This window comes from Dermacentor andersoni, chromosome 2, assembly GCF_023375885.2.
Source record: "Dermacentor andersoni chromosome 2, qqDerAnde1_hic_scaffold, whole genome shotgun sequence".
In the NCBI taxonomy this organism is placed as follows: domain Eukaryota; kingdom Metazoa; phylum Arthropoda; class Arachnida; order Ixodida; family Ixodidae; genus Dermacentor; species Dermacentor andersoni.
In genome coordinates, this window is record NC_092815.1 from 64,803,370 (window position 1) to 64,816,880 (window position 13,511).

General features: G+C 43.2%; 1 protein-coding gene across 3 annotated transcripts; it reads right to left on the reverse strand.

Moving 5' to 3' along the window:
- Positions 1–3,785: 3,785 nt before the first annotated feature.
- On the reverse strand, positions 3,786–13,169 carry LOC140216103 (uncharacterized). Of its 3 annotated transcripts, XM_072286416.1 has the most exons (5): positions 12,763–13,169; positions 10,353–10,495; positions 9,318–9,386; positions 8,177–8,257; positions 3,786–5,903 (listed from the first exon to the last, which is right to left on the reverse strand). In XM_072286416.1, exons 2-5 carry the CDS (start codon positions 10,399–10,401, stop codon positions 5,791–5,793), a joined length of 312 nt encoding a protein of 103 aa, XP_072142517.1. In that variant the 5' UTR covers positions 10,402–10,495; positions 12,763–13,169; the 3' UTR covers positions 3,786–5,790. The 3 variants fall into 3 exon arrangements, 1 of the variants encoding a protein (XP_072142517.1); XR_011892763.1 differs by lacking the exon at positions 10,353–10,495; XR_011892762.1 differs by lacking the exons at positions 8,177–8,257; positions 10,353–10,495; positions 12,763–13,169 and having other exon boundaries at positions 9,318–10,341.
- Between the last annotated feature and the right edge of the window lie 342 nt (positions 13,170–13,511).

The following is a 13,511-nucleotide window of genomic DNA, read 5'->3' on the forward strand; positions in this document are numbered from 1 at the left end:
ATTCTGTACAGATACAAGCCGCCAGAAGCGTGCTCACCAACACGCGGATGTTTCGGTTGATGTGCCAGCAGCAATATAACAGCGTTTAGCTGTGCGCGGACGCTATAAGTTAGTGCCACCGGGTTCAAGAACAAAATATACGTAGTTCGTATTAAGCCTCAGTTATTTCGATAAGGGCAATGCTGATCGACTGAACCATTGAGTGGTATGCAGCACGCATCTACAAAGGCTCATCGTGCACTTTTTTGATATAGCACGGCTTGAAATGGTAAGTCACGTGCGCTCTTATATTCTTGAGCTACGGTCAATGATGCTACCTAAAGTGAGTCGCCTTAAAAAATAAAAAAAGTAAAATAATGCGTTATCTTGATGCCTCTTGTTCGCCGACTGCTGCTCGATAATAGTTTTGTCTCAAAGTTCCGCTCTTTGAACAAGTACACTCTAAAAACTAAGGGAGTGCCGGGCACTCTCTTTGAGGGAGTAGCTGCTTGTCCCATATTTCACTCTCTTTTCGAGAGTAGATCGACCCTCTTTGAGAGAGAGTAGGTCAACTCCTCCTGACAGAGTTTTGTTACTCCACCGCAAGGGATTGCTAGTACTCTTCCGCAGAGTGATAATACTCTTCCCACAGGGAGTGCTAGTACTCTTCCGCAGAGTGCTAATACTCTCCCCGCAGGGTTAATAGTACACCGCCAGACCGAGTACTTCTACTCCCCCAAACAGAGTGCTTGTACTCCTTCAGAACAGAGTGCTAGTACTCTTCCCAATACCCTCTTAGCCAAGTCCTGGTCACGCATGCAGGCAGGAAATCAGATCAAATTAGGGCCGCTGATATACTGTTCCCTAGGCGGCTCCTCAGAGACACTGGCCCGATTCCAAGCGGCCTTCAGAATAGGCGTGAGCAAAGTTATGCAGGATTTTAAAGTCATTTTTTCCTGGCTATTTGCTGCCTACCGTGAGGCGTGACTGCTCTGAAGCGGCCTATGCGTATGCGTCACGAACGCCACTGAGGAGAAAAAAAAAACGAATTAACACTTAATCTGCAAATATCTTCGCAAATTTCACAATCAGGAGTCACACAATCTAATCAGAATACAATTGTCTAGGGAATCACATACTTATCAAGAATCACAATGCTCTATACATCATGTGAATTCGAACCCGCGTACACTCGCATTTGTACAATTCAAAACACACATCATAACCATTACACCACAGCGCCGCCACGCCCAGTCGTGTTCTTTTACAGGTTATATACATACCAAACATATTTGATGGATCGGCTGTGGTGGGTGGGGTTTCTCTGCAGTGTGCTGTGCTGTTGTGCACTGGAATACGTGTGCGTTTGCATCATTTCCATTCCTTGCTATGACTAACGAAGGAAGACAACGTAGACGACAACGTGAGAACTATTCACGGCTTGTCGTCACCGCAGGAAAATAACAGATGTGCCGTTCAGCTCATGATCGAGTGCTTCTCCAGTCCATGTTCTCCAAAATACGCGGATACAAAGTATTGCGCCAACCATCCACGTATGTGAATTTAATTCGCGCGTATACTGGTGAGCAACTGCGACGCCAGTACCAGGCATTTCGACGTGCCTCACGCTGCCGTGTAGGCGTTCTTTTCAAGTGCATTAGTTTAGAGTTTGGTTCAGTCCGCTGTGAGCTGTTGTCCTGCATTAGCAGCGGATCGTTAGCGTTTTGAAGCGCATGCATTCGAGCATTTGGAGACTGCTTATGCCGATAGCCGCGTCAAATGCATTGGCACGCATGTTTAAATGACTAATGTGTCCACTTGTTACGCGTGCACTGCTCGTATCCTGTGGCAGTGCTCGTTCTAAAAGCTTCGAAGACCATCTACACTCATGCGTGTGTTCAATTTATATATGCACAGGATGGACTTGCCGGCTAGTTGGTTGAGCATTTTAGAAGAAACAGCGCAACACAAGGACGACGCAAAAACATGCCACACCACGAAGCGCTGGTGTGGTTGATGCTTTTTTTCGTCCTTGTGTTTGCGCTGTTTCTTCTTCCACGATACACGCACCTCACAGGTACGCGAAAGTTTAGGAGCATAAGTGGTTAACTCTGTTTTCCCCGTTTTCTCTCAGTGTCAATGGCACAGTGCGTTGCCCGGAATTGTGCACGCTTACCCCCATATGCAGAAATGCATCATAACTTGAAGCCCATGCTTGACTTGATCTAAACGACGCAAGTCGTGAACGCACCAAAAGAAAGGCAGTGAGCGTCTTGGGGGACGTTCGCACCAGGCGTCGTTTATATCAAGTCAAGCATGAGCTTTGTATTAAGATACATTTCTGAATACGGGGGCTAGACATCTGCTTCTTCCAGAAAATGTCGAAGAAACGCCCGCCAAAACCAGGCACATTCGTAAACTTAACTAGGCAATACGAAGCTCCATAGAAAAAAAGAAGAGTGCTATTAAAAGCTTTCAGTATTTTCCTTTACTCCAAAATAGTTGCGCTCTCGTGGCTTCACTGTACAGAGATAGTGCAGCGTTAGCTAGAAAGCATGAATTTCCTAACTCCATGCCAAAATAAGCTTGTAAAATTATTTAGGTGCTAGAATCCAGGGTTTGTAGCGATCCTTGAAAATCCTTTATTTCTAAAATGCCATTTTCAAGGCATTGAAAACCCTTGAATTTTTAGAAGTACTGGAAAGTCCTTAAGCTTGTACACTTGGCTAGACTTAGCAGACATTGCCAAGCGCTTTTTTTCCCTTCTGTGACACTCTTTCGCATGTCACAGAAAATTGTCTCTGGAGGTAATAGAAGGAAAGCGACATCCTTAGAGTTGAAATTACAAAGGAGCTGCAGATACCACTTTTATGCACATGGAACCGGCGACAAATGTGCTTGGAGGAGCAGAAGCAGGAAGCTCAACAGTTGAGGCATTCGAAGAGAAGCCGTGAAGAGTAAATTGAGAGCGACAGACACAATAAAAAGAAATTAGAAATGACTATTGCTTATTTGATGGTGAAAAAAGCTGAGGCAACAGATGACATCACATACACTGTCAAACCAAACAGTATTCAAAAACTGCAAATGTTGCAGGTCCAAGTAGTTAATTGTGCTATTGCAGAAAAACTTTGAGCGCTTTCTTGAAATGCTTCCTTGTGTGCGTTTAGTGGTGGGTGGTGAAAGGCAAATTAGCAGTCTTTTCAAATGTTTGAAATCACTGAAATGCGATTTTTGTTTTCTTTTGTTTGCATTAAAGTTAACGGTGTTCTTGAACAAGTTATTGCCTGTCCAAACTACTACACACATTGCACGAGGTCCTTGAAGTTACTGTGTCGGGGCCTCGAAAGTCCTTGAAAACCATTGAATTTTTTTCTTCAATATTGCTACGAACCCAGTAGAACAACTGTCATGGAGTAAAAACCTTGGCTGAACAGGGGCTTATACGCAGAGCACAGGAAGACTAGAAATGCAGTAGTAGGCATGGAGGTCCCTGAAAAAAATGTGCCACATCCGCTCGTCTGCCTTATGTTTCTGCACCGACTGTCGCATTTTTAATAGAAGTGCACTTTCTGTTCTACTCCAATAAACGCAACATTACGAACTCCAGTGTGGGGCAGTCCTTCAGCCAGTGCAGAACTTTTTCTGTACATCCGAGTCAGCTCTGTCATTTTTCCAGCATTGTAGTACAAGATTTGTTAAACTGGTTTAGCAGAATATGAGCACTATACTCTTAAATCAGCTGTTTATTTGTATGCACAAGTTCAGGTCCTCAGTTTGGTTGCATGACAAATTGCCATACCTCAATTGATACAAGAAACAATTTTATTACAGTTTAATAAAATCCAAACAGTAATAATCACAACAATATAATGACATACATTTCTTTTGGTACGTATACAGCCCATATCTTGGCAGTGTATAAATTCAACTATACACCGCAAGTACTGTGTCCTGACCACTATTATTCACATGTGTAAAACCATCACAGCAATTCAACAAATATCACAGTAATTAGTGACATACACTTTGTAACTGCTTTACATGAGCATAATGTATACAAATGGTCCCTGTGTACCTACACATGACTAGTGCCACCCGAGTACTATTACTCACAGGTGTAAAACCAACAAAGCAGTTCTTTAAAAAATATCACAGCGCTCAGTGACGTACATGCTGTAACTCCCTTGTAGAAACTTAATACAAACACGTGAGGACACAGAAAGCTAGCAGTGGGCATACATCGGAATACCACCGCCTCAATACTAATTCACAAGTGTAAAACCAACCAAGCAGTTCTTTAAAGAATATCACAATGCTTAGTGACATACATTTTCTAACTAGCTTATATAAGCTTTGTACAAACATGAGAACATACACAAAGCTAGCGTTGCAAGTGTAAGCTCAACAGAACAGTTCGTTATAGTGACGCACATTTTGTAACTGCCTTATACAAGCTTAGTGCAAGCACAAGAATGCAGAAAAATATAAATTAAAAACTTGCTCTATGCATACACAAACAGATCAACAAATGGTAAACACCGCTTTGAAGACAAATGTGACTGTGGCAAAGCGCAGTGCTGTGCCGGTTGAAATTGCCACCCACAAAAGTATTGAGCAATGCTTAAACCACAGGCAATAAAGTGCTGAAAGACTGCGTCTCTAACGTAACTATTTTAATTCAAATTTCTTGAATATAGGGCTCGCTTGCAGATAAGGCATCTGATCCAACTGACCTGATTTTACACCTGCTACATGCATACAATGCACTCAGATATAAATGGTAATAATAATTATAAAAGGCATTTAAAAACTTGATAGTATGATGAAGATGCATGACTAGAAAAGTTCTGTCCCCCTCGTACTTGTTAAAAAGGTGTAAGTACGACACATTCTTTTTTTCCTCAATTTTTGCATTAATGGACAGCCGGGAACCTCGAACCGACACAAAAAAAAAGATACTGCTATGTTAATAGTGTTATGAATAATTTTTTGTGAAAGCTTTTTTACAGACAAGTTGCAGTCTCGTTTCTGGAGGTTGAGCTGTATCTTGCAAAATAACTTGAAAAGTGGTCACATGGGAGCATGACACTATATCATAATGTTAGTTTCAGTTGACTCTCTTGCCCTACAAGTCGCTGCTCACTGTGGCCAGTGATGCAACAGCAGTGTCTGTGTGATTTTCATCACACTTCTGTCCTATGCCATTCTTACCAGAGTTGGCGGCACATACATACCCAAATTTCGATAGTGTTGCTTTATCAGGTGGTTGCTTTTGATTTGCTCAATATCAGTTGGCACTTCAGCTGCATCAAACTTCTTTTTTACCTCTTCAACAACAACATCAACAACAATCTTATGACACCTGTGTTGTCCTTCTAGTTGCCTACAAAGACCAGTCAATCTAGCAACAACACTGACAGTCTCTACTATCTTGTAATGGGGGAGAGGTGTGTCCCACCATGTGTTCCACATTGTTGTCACTATGTGGGCTGGCTGGGGAGGCAACAACTGTAATATGTTTGCATTTGCATATATTAAAGTGATGCTTGTACTGTGTTATAACACCTAACTTAGTCTTGCACTTGCTGCACAATAACACTGGCTCACAGTCGTGGTGAAAAGCTTTTGTATGTTGAGCAAATGAGTTGTATCCACTACAAAAAAAGTCAGTGATAGCACACATGTTGCTCTACCAGGCCTGGTGTGGTTCCTTCTGACACTGTTGCTGATGCTGACGCGCTGCTGCTTGCCTCGTACACTGTTGCAGCTGCAGTAGACATGGCAGTCTCTGTATCTATTGCTGCCGTGTCATCTGTCATGGTAACTTCCAAGTGGTATCGGGCTCACTTCTGCAACAGAGATGTTGTTTGCCCCTTGAGGGCTCTCATGATCAGGGCCAATAATTTCGTAGGCATTGTCTCCTGCATCGAAGAACCAATAAGAACAGCATGAATTAATAAACATAGCTCTAAAAAGTACGGACATCAAGACTTAACCACAAGCTTTGCACATAAGTGACCGGGCTTAATGAATAATACTTGCAGGAGGAGTTACACAATTGTTTGTGTATATTACAGTAAAGCCTCATCAGAAGATATTCAAGAGGCACGGGAAACATGTCTCTCGAAACCAAAAATTTTGAGACACTCAGGAGCCAGACTAGATCACTTTATTATGCATCATCACTAAAGTATGTTTTGATATATCTGAAGGAATAAATGCTCAGGGTGGCTTAAAGGGCCCCTAAACCACTTCTCGACATTTTTTGAACATTTCAAGTAAACACGCGTATCGAAATCAGAATGCCGTCACGATCGACGAAGCCAAATGCCAGAGTGCGTAGCACTGCCGGAGCACCACAATATGAAGAAAATGACCCCGTGCGCCTCTCTGGACCTATCCTGCACCCCCAGTTTGTCCTGACGTCACCAGGCTGTCTCTGATGATGTCACCAGTTTCCGGTGCTGTCGATTGGTCGAACGAATGTGTACGACTGCCGGCAAGGCCTGCAAGCAAATACACACACTCCTTCTTCCTCGTCGCGTTGCGCGCGATGCCATTGTGGGCAGCCAATGGGGGCAAAGAACAGAAACGCCAACAGAAGGGTCTCCCTATGAGGCTCTTCAACACGAGTCACCATACAGTTCCGTTGTATTAGCGCCACCCCTCGCAGGACGACGGGCCAGCGCGGCAGCAACAGAGCTCGTTGGTGTTGGCCTGTCCCGTAACATTTGGAGGTGTACTAGGCAAGGAAAAGACGATACTGTCCATATGGCGTGTACCAGATGAAAGAGTAAAATGAGTGGGGACTACTTTTCAATAATCAAACACACGTAGCTCCACTATTACTGCACCGTTTCGAAAAATTCTCGTGGCTACCTGTTCATTGCCTTATTGTGTAGAACTGCAACACCGCAACTAAATTTCAACCTCGGTGGTTTAGGGGCCCTTTAAAGAAGACATTCACAGCTTTTTAGTGACTGTAGATTGTGTTAGCTTCCTTCCCAACTCCTGGAATTTAAACACTTCACTTTGCAAGCCTTGTTGCTCGCAGTACCTTTGAGGTGCTCTTAGACGCTCGTCAGCTTCAACTGCCGACACTTTTTGCCCTGCACTGTCCTCGTTGCCCTCCTTTTCTGGTTCATGCTAAAAGAGACATGCGCGATTGACTTGTGTAAGGATTTCGTGATCTTTACGCCCTTCGGAGCACACAAGGTGCACAAAGTGAATGTGTCTGGGTTGTGTCCCTTCGAAGTAGTGAATACTTAAAAAGTCATCCTTAGTAACAAAGGTGTCTCTTGTATACAGTATTGTTAACGTGGCAAACATCGGAAAACCAACCAAACCATTTTCAGATGTCTCTTACAACCAAGTGCATCTTGTAATGAGATTCTACTGTACTGAATATTTTTCAACTATGGATCATCTGCATGTACATATAGTCACAAAGACATGTTGTGTGGAATGGCGAATCGGGAAACAGTTCGTACTCTTACTTTTTGTCCCTAACATAAGCAGCTGATAACAATATGATAAAAAAGCAGGCAATGAGGCTAGAATGGAACATAATCCTTCAGCTCTAAACAGTTTTTTGGGCCCACATCATTCCCTCATATGACATAAGGAAACAACTTGATTGCAGTAATGGCTGCATGTGATCTGAGTAGATTGAAACAAACTATACGTAAGGTTATCCTGCTGGTGATCCTGGCTGCGCGATGCTTCTCATGCTTTTTGGCACGATTCCTTTTTTTCCACTCCACTTTTTTTTCAGATTTTCTCCCCTTTCCCTTCCCCCTTTTGTAAAATAGCACACTTGAAGTATCAAATCTGTTGAACTAACGTGTGTATCAAACCTGTTAACATGTGTGCTTCTCTGTGGTCTGTGTTGTATTTTTTCACTGCACAATTCAATTCAAGATGAAAGATGGAACGTCCCTGCCTTTAGTTTAATTGTGTGTGTGTGTGTATGTCTCTCTCATGTTTTGAAATATATGTACATTCAGGAATGCCTGCATGCCCTTCTCTCCTGCTCCAGTGACGAAAAGGAGAGCCTGTTTATGTACCATAGTAAAACATTCACAGGTTTTCGCTGTGCCCATTACATCCCTTATCATATGGATCTGTCACAATACAGAGTAGCAGTGGTCCATAATACTAGCCCATCCCAACATAATTATAAATTAACACATACCGACATGCTGCGAAACAGCTGTTGCAAAGCCGCTGGTGAAGGCAATTTCCGCAGCACTGCAGTGGTACAGCCGAGTTCCACCTGTATAGTGACAAATCCATATGCGTGTTAGCAACTCAGTAGTTGCTGATGGTTTCATAAGCTTTACACTACACAATAAAGTAATCTAGACAACTTTGTTGGAACAAATGCACATAATTAGGACACCACTTAAACACTAACACGATTAATTGCCCCCAATCTCTCACTGACTAAGGGATAATACTACTGAAACATCGGTGGAGAGCTCAGATTAACACAGCCCATAAAGGACAAGCGTTCTTTGAGGAAAACAGCTATAACAGCGGTTAGTTTTCTTGATCATTTTATGTGGTAGCTTTGATTTAAATGTCATGCAGTACTATAAAATACGAAGTGCCGCATTTCTAGCAGCAGAAGGCGTCGTCAGGCTCATGGTACAACAGATTTTTGCACTGTTTGTCAGTGAGCCGACACATACAAAGAAAACCGAATTCACACATACATATACAGTGTCAAGTGCACTTCTCCTTCTGAAAACGCAGCCACCAGTTCCAATGTTGCTGAAAGGAAAGGTTATATAAAGTGCGAGACTGCATGGAACTGCCACTTATGACTGTAAATGTATGGTCTGCTGATTGCAGAGGTAGTCACATGCTGTGACTATTTCTAGTCTCTTTTAGAAGCAGTACTAAAGAATAAATTAAAATCTATTCATAAGTCACGAATTTCATGCATCCACAGTTTGGCTAAATAACCTGTGAGAAAAAGACATGTTTACCTGGAATAGCAACCTTTTTTCCTGCTGCAAAACTTTCCTTCGAATTAATGAAATAACTTTACAGCGTCATAATGCGTTTCTCGCAACTACTTGCCGGCAGTGGCGAGTTAGTGTTTATATCCGACTCATTGGGCGACAATACTGCCAAACACAAATGCTTCACGAACACGAGAACACGTTCCTCGCAGAGAATAGCAACCATATATGCCTCTGTGAGACATGATCGCACCTTTGTGGTCAAAATGTACATTAGAACGACATCACCATCTCATTAAAAAAAAAGCCTCCGTACAAGGCAGCCGCCAACTGCATAATGTGAAATTGCAACTGATGTCCACTTACTGGTGGCCTGTGTTTGAGTCACTTTTGGCAGTTGACTGGGTGCTGAGAAATGCACGTCCTGGGTTGTCCCTGCAAAACATACAGGGTTGTGTCAAATGTTGAAAATATATATATGCCGGCATTTCATCAGTCGCAAAACAAACGAGTAAACTAATAAACAACTGTAATGTAAACAGAGTACACATCATAAGATAGGCCGTCAACTGTTAATGCATTACGCAAAAAACCTAATGCATAGGAAAGACTATATGTATACACACGAAGCTGACACACAATTTAATTCACTCTAGGTTTTTCCGTGCAGTATATTCAAATTATTATGTCTCGTGGTTAGAGCAAAATTAGTGTAAATTACAAACTAAATTATCTACCCTGTAAACTTTTCTTCAATATGCACCTGTGCGCGCTTCGAACGAGTAGCGTTGTAAAATTTACGTACATGGCATTTAACATAGTTACTGAACACGGATTTCCTTTGCCCTGTGTCGTGTACAGTGAGCTACATATATCTGCCCCCCCCCCCTTTTTTTGTACTAGCCATACTGCGTGCCACTGCACCTATACGCACGTCAATAAACCTCACGACACAGAAATAAAAAAAGCGCCAATCACCCATGCCTGCATGTTGTAGTGGGCCTAACCTAACCAAGCATGGGCTGTTGCTTTTTATAGTAAACACAGGCACCGTGCTCATTGCAAGTATGTATCATGTCGCTAAGCAAATATGCAATTTCATTGTACCACTATTTTTTTATCACATGGATATATCTGTTGAGAGGCAAGACAAAAAGCAGTCACTTCTCAGAACTAATCAGCTTTCTTAAAACACATTTTTAACTTTTCAATGACACTTGCTGCTATGTGTTTGTCTCCAGAGAGCATACTTGATTTGACTTTCCAATCAGAGACATTACATAAATATACCATGTTAAGATGACTGCCTGGAGCACGCGAGAATTTTCATCTTCGTGTAACATACTGTATCTTGATTTTGTTGACATTTGGTCAAATGGTACACCCAATATACCCACATACTAGTTTTCTTGTCCAAATAACATGCCAATGTATTTTGATTTTTTGGCATTGGCTCCTCTGCACTACGTGAAGTCGCGCTGCACTGGCTCTTTCACATCCTCGTGTCCTTGCAGCTGGCTTCTTGCGTTATATAAAGCGGGTGCCTGAAAAATATTGTATGCAAAAGTCAACACAAGGGCATGGTGCAAAACAACATGAAGACAGTCAAGGCCATGGCAATAAAAAAGTCTTAGCTCTTAGTCTTCCTAGTGAAATGCATGCAAAACATCCAAATGACTGCAACAGTCAACTGCTAAACTAACTTCAATTTTTAGATTTAAGCAAAAAAACAAATAAACCACAGTTCATCCTTGTTTTTCATGAATGTTAGAATACTCCTGCTAATGAATAGAATATTGGTCATTTTCAGACGTCATAGGTCTGTCATGAGTCTGGTGTATCGCAAACACCACTTGTGACACATCCTAAGCACGTGCCCAGTGTGCCCCCCCCCCCGCACCATCCCTGGTTGTGCCACTGCTGAAGCCATAATTTGAGGATTATAGCTGCAAACATGATGCTCAGTAGGGATGAAAATATTGTCCTTCAGCTCAATGGATATATGGATGTGCCTATAAAAAAGGGCAACAAGGTTTGTTATGGCAAGCTTACCCACATTTCAATACTAACAAGTTCACTGCGGCCTGCATCTAAGCTTACTAAAAGGCATGAACTTATTTTCATGCATGAGGTGCGCAGTGGAGTTCATTTTTGACAGACCCGACTACTGCTGCAGTTTGAAATCTAGCATTTTAGATTCTTGTAGGCATGTAAAAGTTGCAGTTAAACCGCAGTTATTGGTTTATTACACCAACCTATTGTTCTGTGTACGACAGACTGGTAACACGGAATTAAAGCAACATTTTATTTTGATATTTTATTTCTCTACTAAAAATATTCAAGCGATAAACACATCTTGATCTGCCATGCTATAGCAAAATGCACACATTACGCTTGTAACCCCCAGAGGAAGGCTGATTTAGCTGTTCATATGACATAACTCTGACACGCCAACTCATATTAGCAAATGCACAGGCATGTCCAAAACAATAAGCGTATGCAAAGCGCCCCTGCAATTGTAATTCCACACAGCAGCCGTTATATTCGATGCCGATGCGTAACTAGCTGCTCGACAATTCACCGAGTTCGTAGACATAAGCATCCTTTCAGTTTCGCACCGTGCACGAAAACCGCAACAGGAGACAAAACCAGACCTATAATCACACCATTTCAACATGAGCAAAAACAGTTCAGTCTTAGGGATAAACACTGTGAGAGCGATTTAGTGCGCTACGGCGACGAGCGACGGCTTCGAGCGACAAAACGGGCCGTCGCTTGAACAGATGGCTCGGTTCTGGAAATCTAGAAATCGTTGCTCGTCGCCCAGAAGTGCTATGAGCGACTAGCCAATAGCGCGAAGCCGGAACTGGATGTAGTACATACATCGCTCAAATACTACCGATTGTCGCGCGGAACGAGCAAATGATTCAATTTTTATACGTGCAAGGATAAGAAAGTACTGCAAGACCTCCGGAAATATTTTATGCTACTTTTTATAGTGAAATACATCAACGTAAATTACTAAAGCACGCGTCACGCGTGACTGCAACCCTCATGCCGGCAACACCGGGGAGGCGTCGCTCAAAATCGTCGCTCGCACGGAGTACGACTTGTAGGCGACGAGCGAACGCGACAGCCATCTCCGTCGCGTCGCTTGTAGCTGCCGCGCGCAAGATCGCTCATATGGGGTTTATACTTTTTTCAGCATAAAACATGGATTCCTCATGCGTTTTCAGTAAGTTCAAGATAACGCGCCCAACTGACCTCTTGCAGCATGCAGCTGAATGCCTGCGGCAAAGTTTCTAACTAGCACTGGTGCAGCACCTAACTTCAGTGGTCGCAGATTCCCCCTGCGCGAGACACCGTCAAGCGCGCGGTTTATTTATAAAAAAAAAGCATGCTGCCAGCAAAATGACGCCTTCTGTTATGTGATTCCTTAGTTCAACAGCGTTCCGTACACAGTAGACTGCCAAACTGAATAAATTCAAACACACAAAACGCACGCTAATCACGCTCCGCATAGGATCGGAATCACGGGCTGGTGAACTAACCATTTTAAGCGTCCTCTCGCCTGGCGTCTTATTGAACATACCATAGTTCTGGCAGCGTTTGCGATTTTTAAAGCTCTTACGGACAACGGCAAAGTGATAAAATCACATGCAGTTATCGCGACGACTGGCTTTTTCGATTGACATCGAGAGACACAGCGCGTATGCCTAGTCCTTTGTCACGTCGGCTAAGCGCAGCGACGACTTCCTGGCGATAGCATGACATATACGGAGAATGTGCACCTAAGTTAGAATTCACTTACCGTGGAGGATTTGTTGTTATATCCAAGGCATGACGAACGACTGTCGTGTTTTCGTTGCGACGCGAGATGGCTGACACACGATCTCCCTTGGCTGGCCTTCGCTGTTGCTCGGTGGACGCTATGGTGGACGGATCACCTTTCTCACGTGACCTTTCTCCGCTGCTGTGTTGTTCCGCGATCTTGAGCGCGCGCGCGCGCGGTGGAGCCACTCCGAGTGAAAAAGTAGAGCGCTCGCTACGCGTTCCTTTGAACTGCGGCGGCCTGTTCTCTTAGAAGCAAAACGATGTGTTCTTTGCTCAGCGTGCATGAATGATACATTGCCATGTTCGGGGCCAGCCACCTACAGTTGAAGCAGAAGATTACGCTACGTTTTGTTTTTTATTGCCGCAAGAGTCTCTCTTTTCTATTGTCGCAAGAGTCTTTTCACTCTCTCTCTCTGAAGGGGAGAGTGAAAAGCACATTTCACTCTCTCCTTGGTGACAGAGTGAACAATGCATTTCACTCTCCTCGACATTTTGCGAGAGTAAAACGACGCTTTCAAGAGTGAATCGGCAGCTTCACTCCTGCGATACCCTTCCTAGTTTTTAGAGTGTAGGTCAGTCAATATCTTCAGGGCCCCGTAACTAAAACTTAATGATTTTACAGCCACATGGTTCCACTGTGAGATTGATGTTGTTGTAGAATCCACTCGCGGCTGCTTTTTTATCGCCGCCGGTAGCACGTGGCCCTCAAAAGTTTGGAGCGGGAAG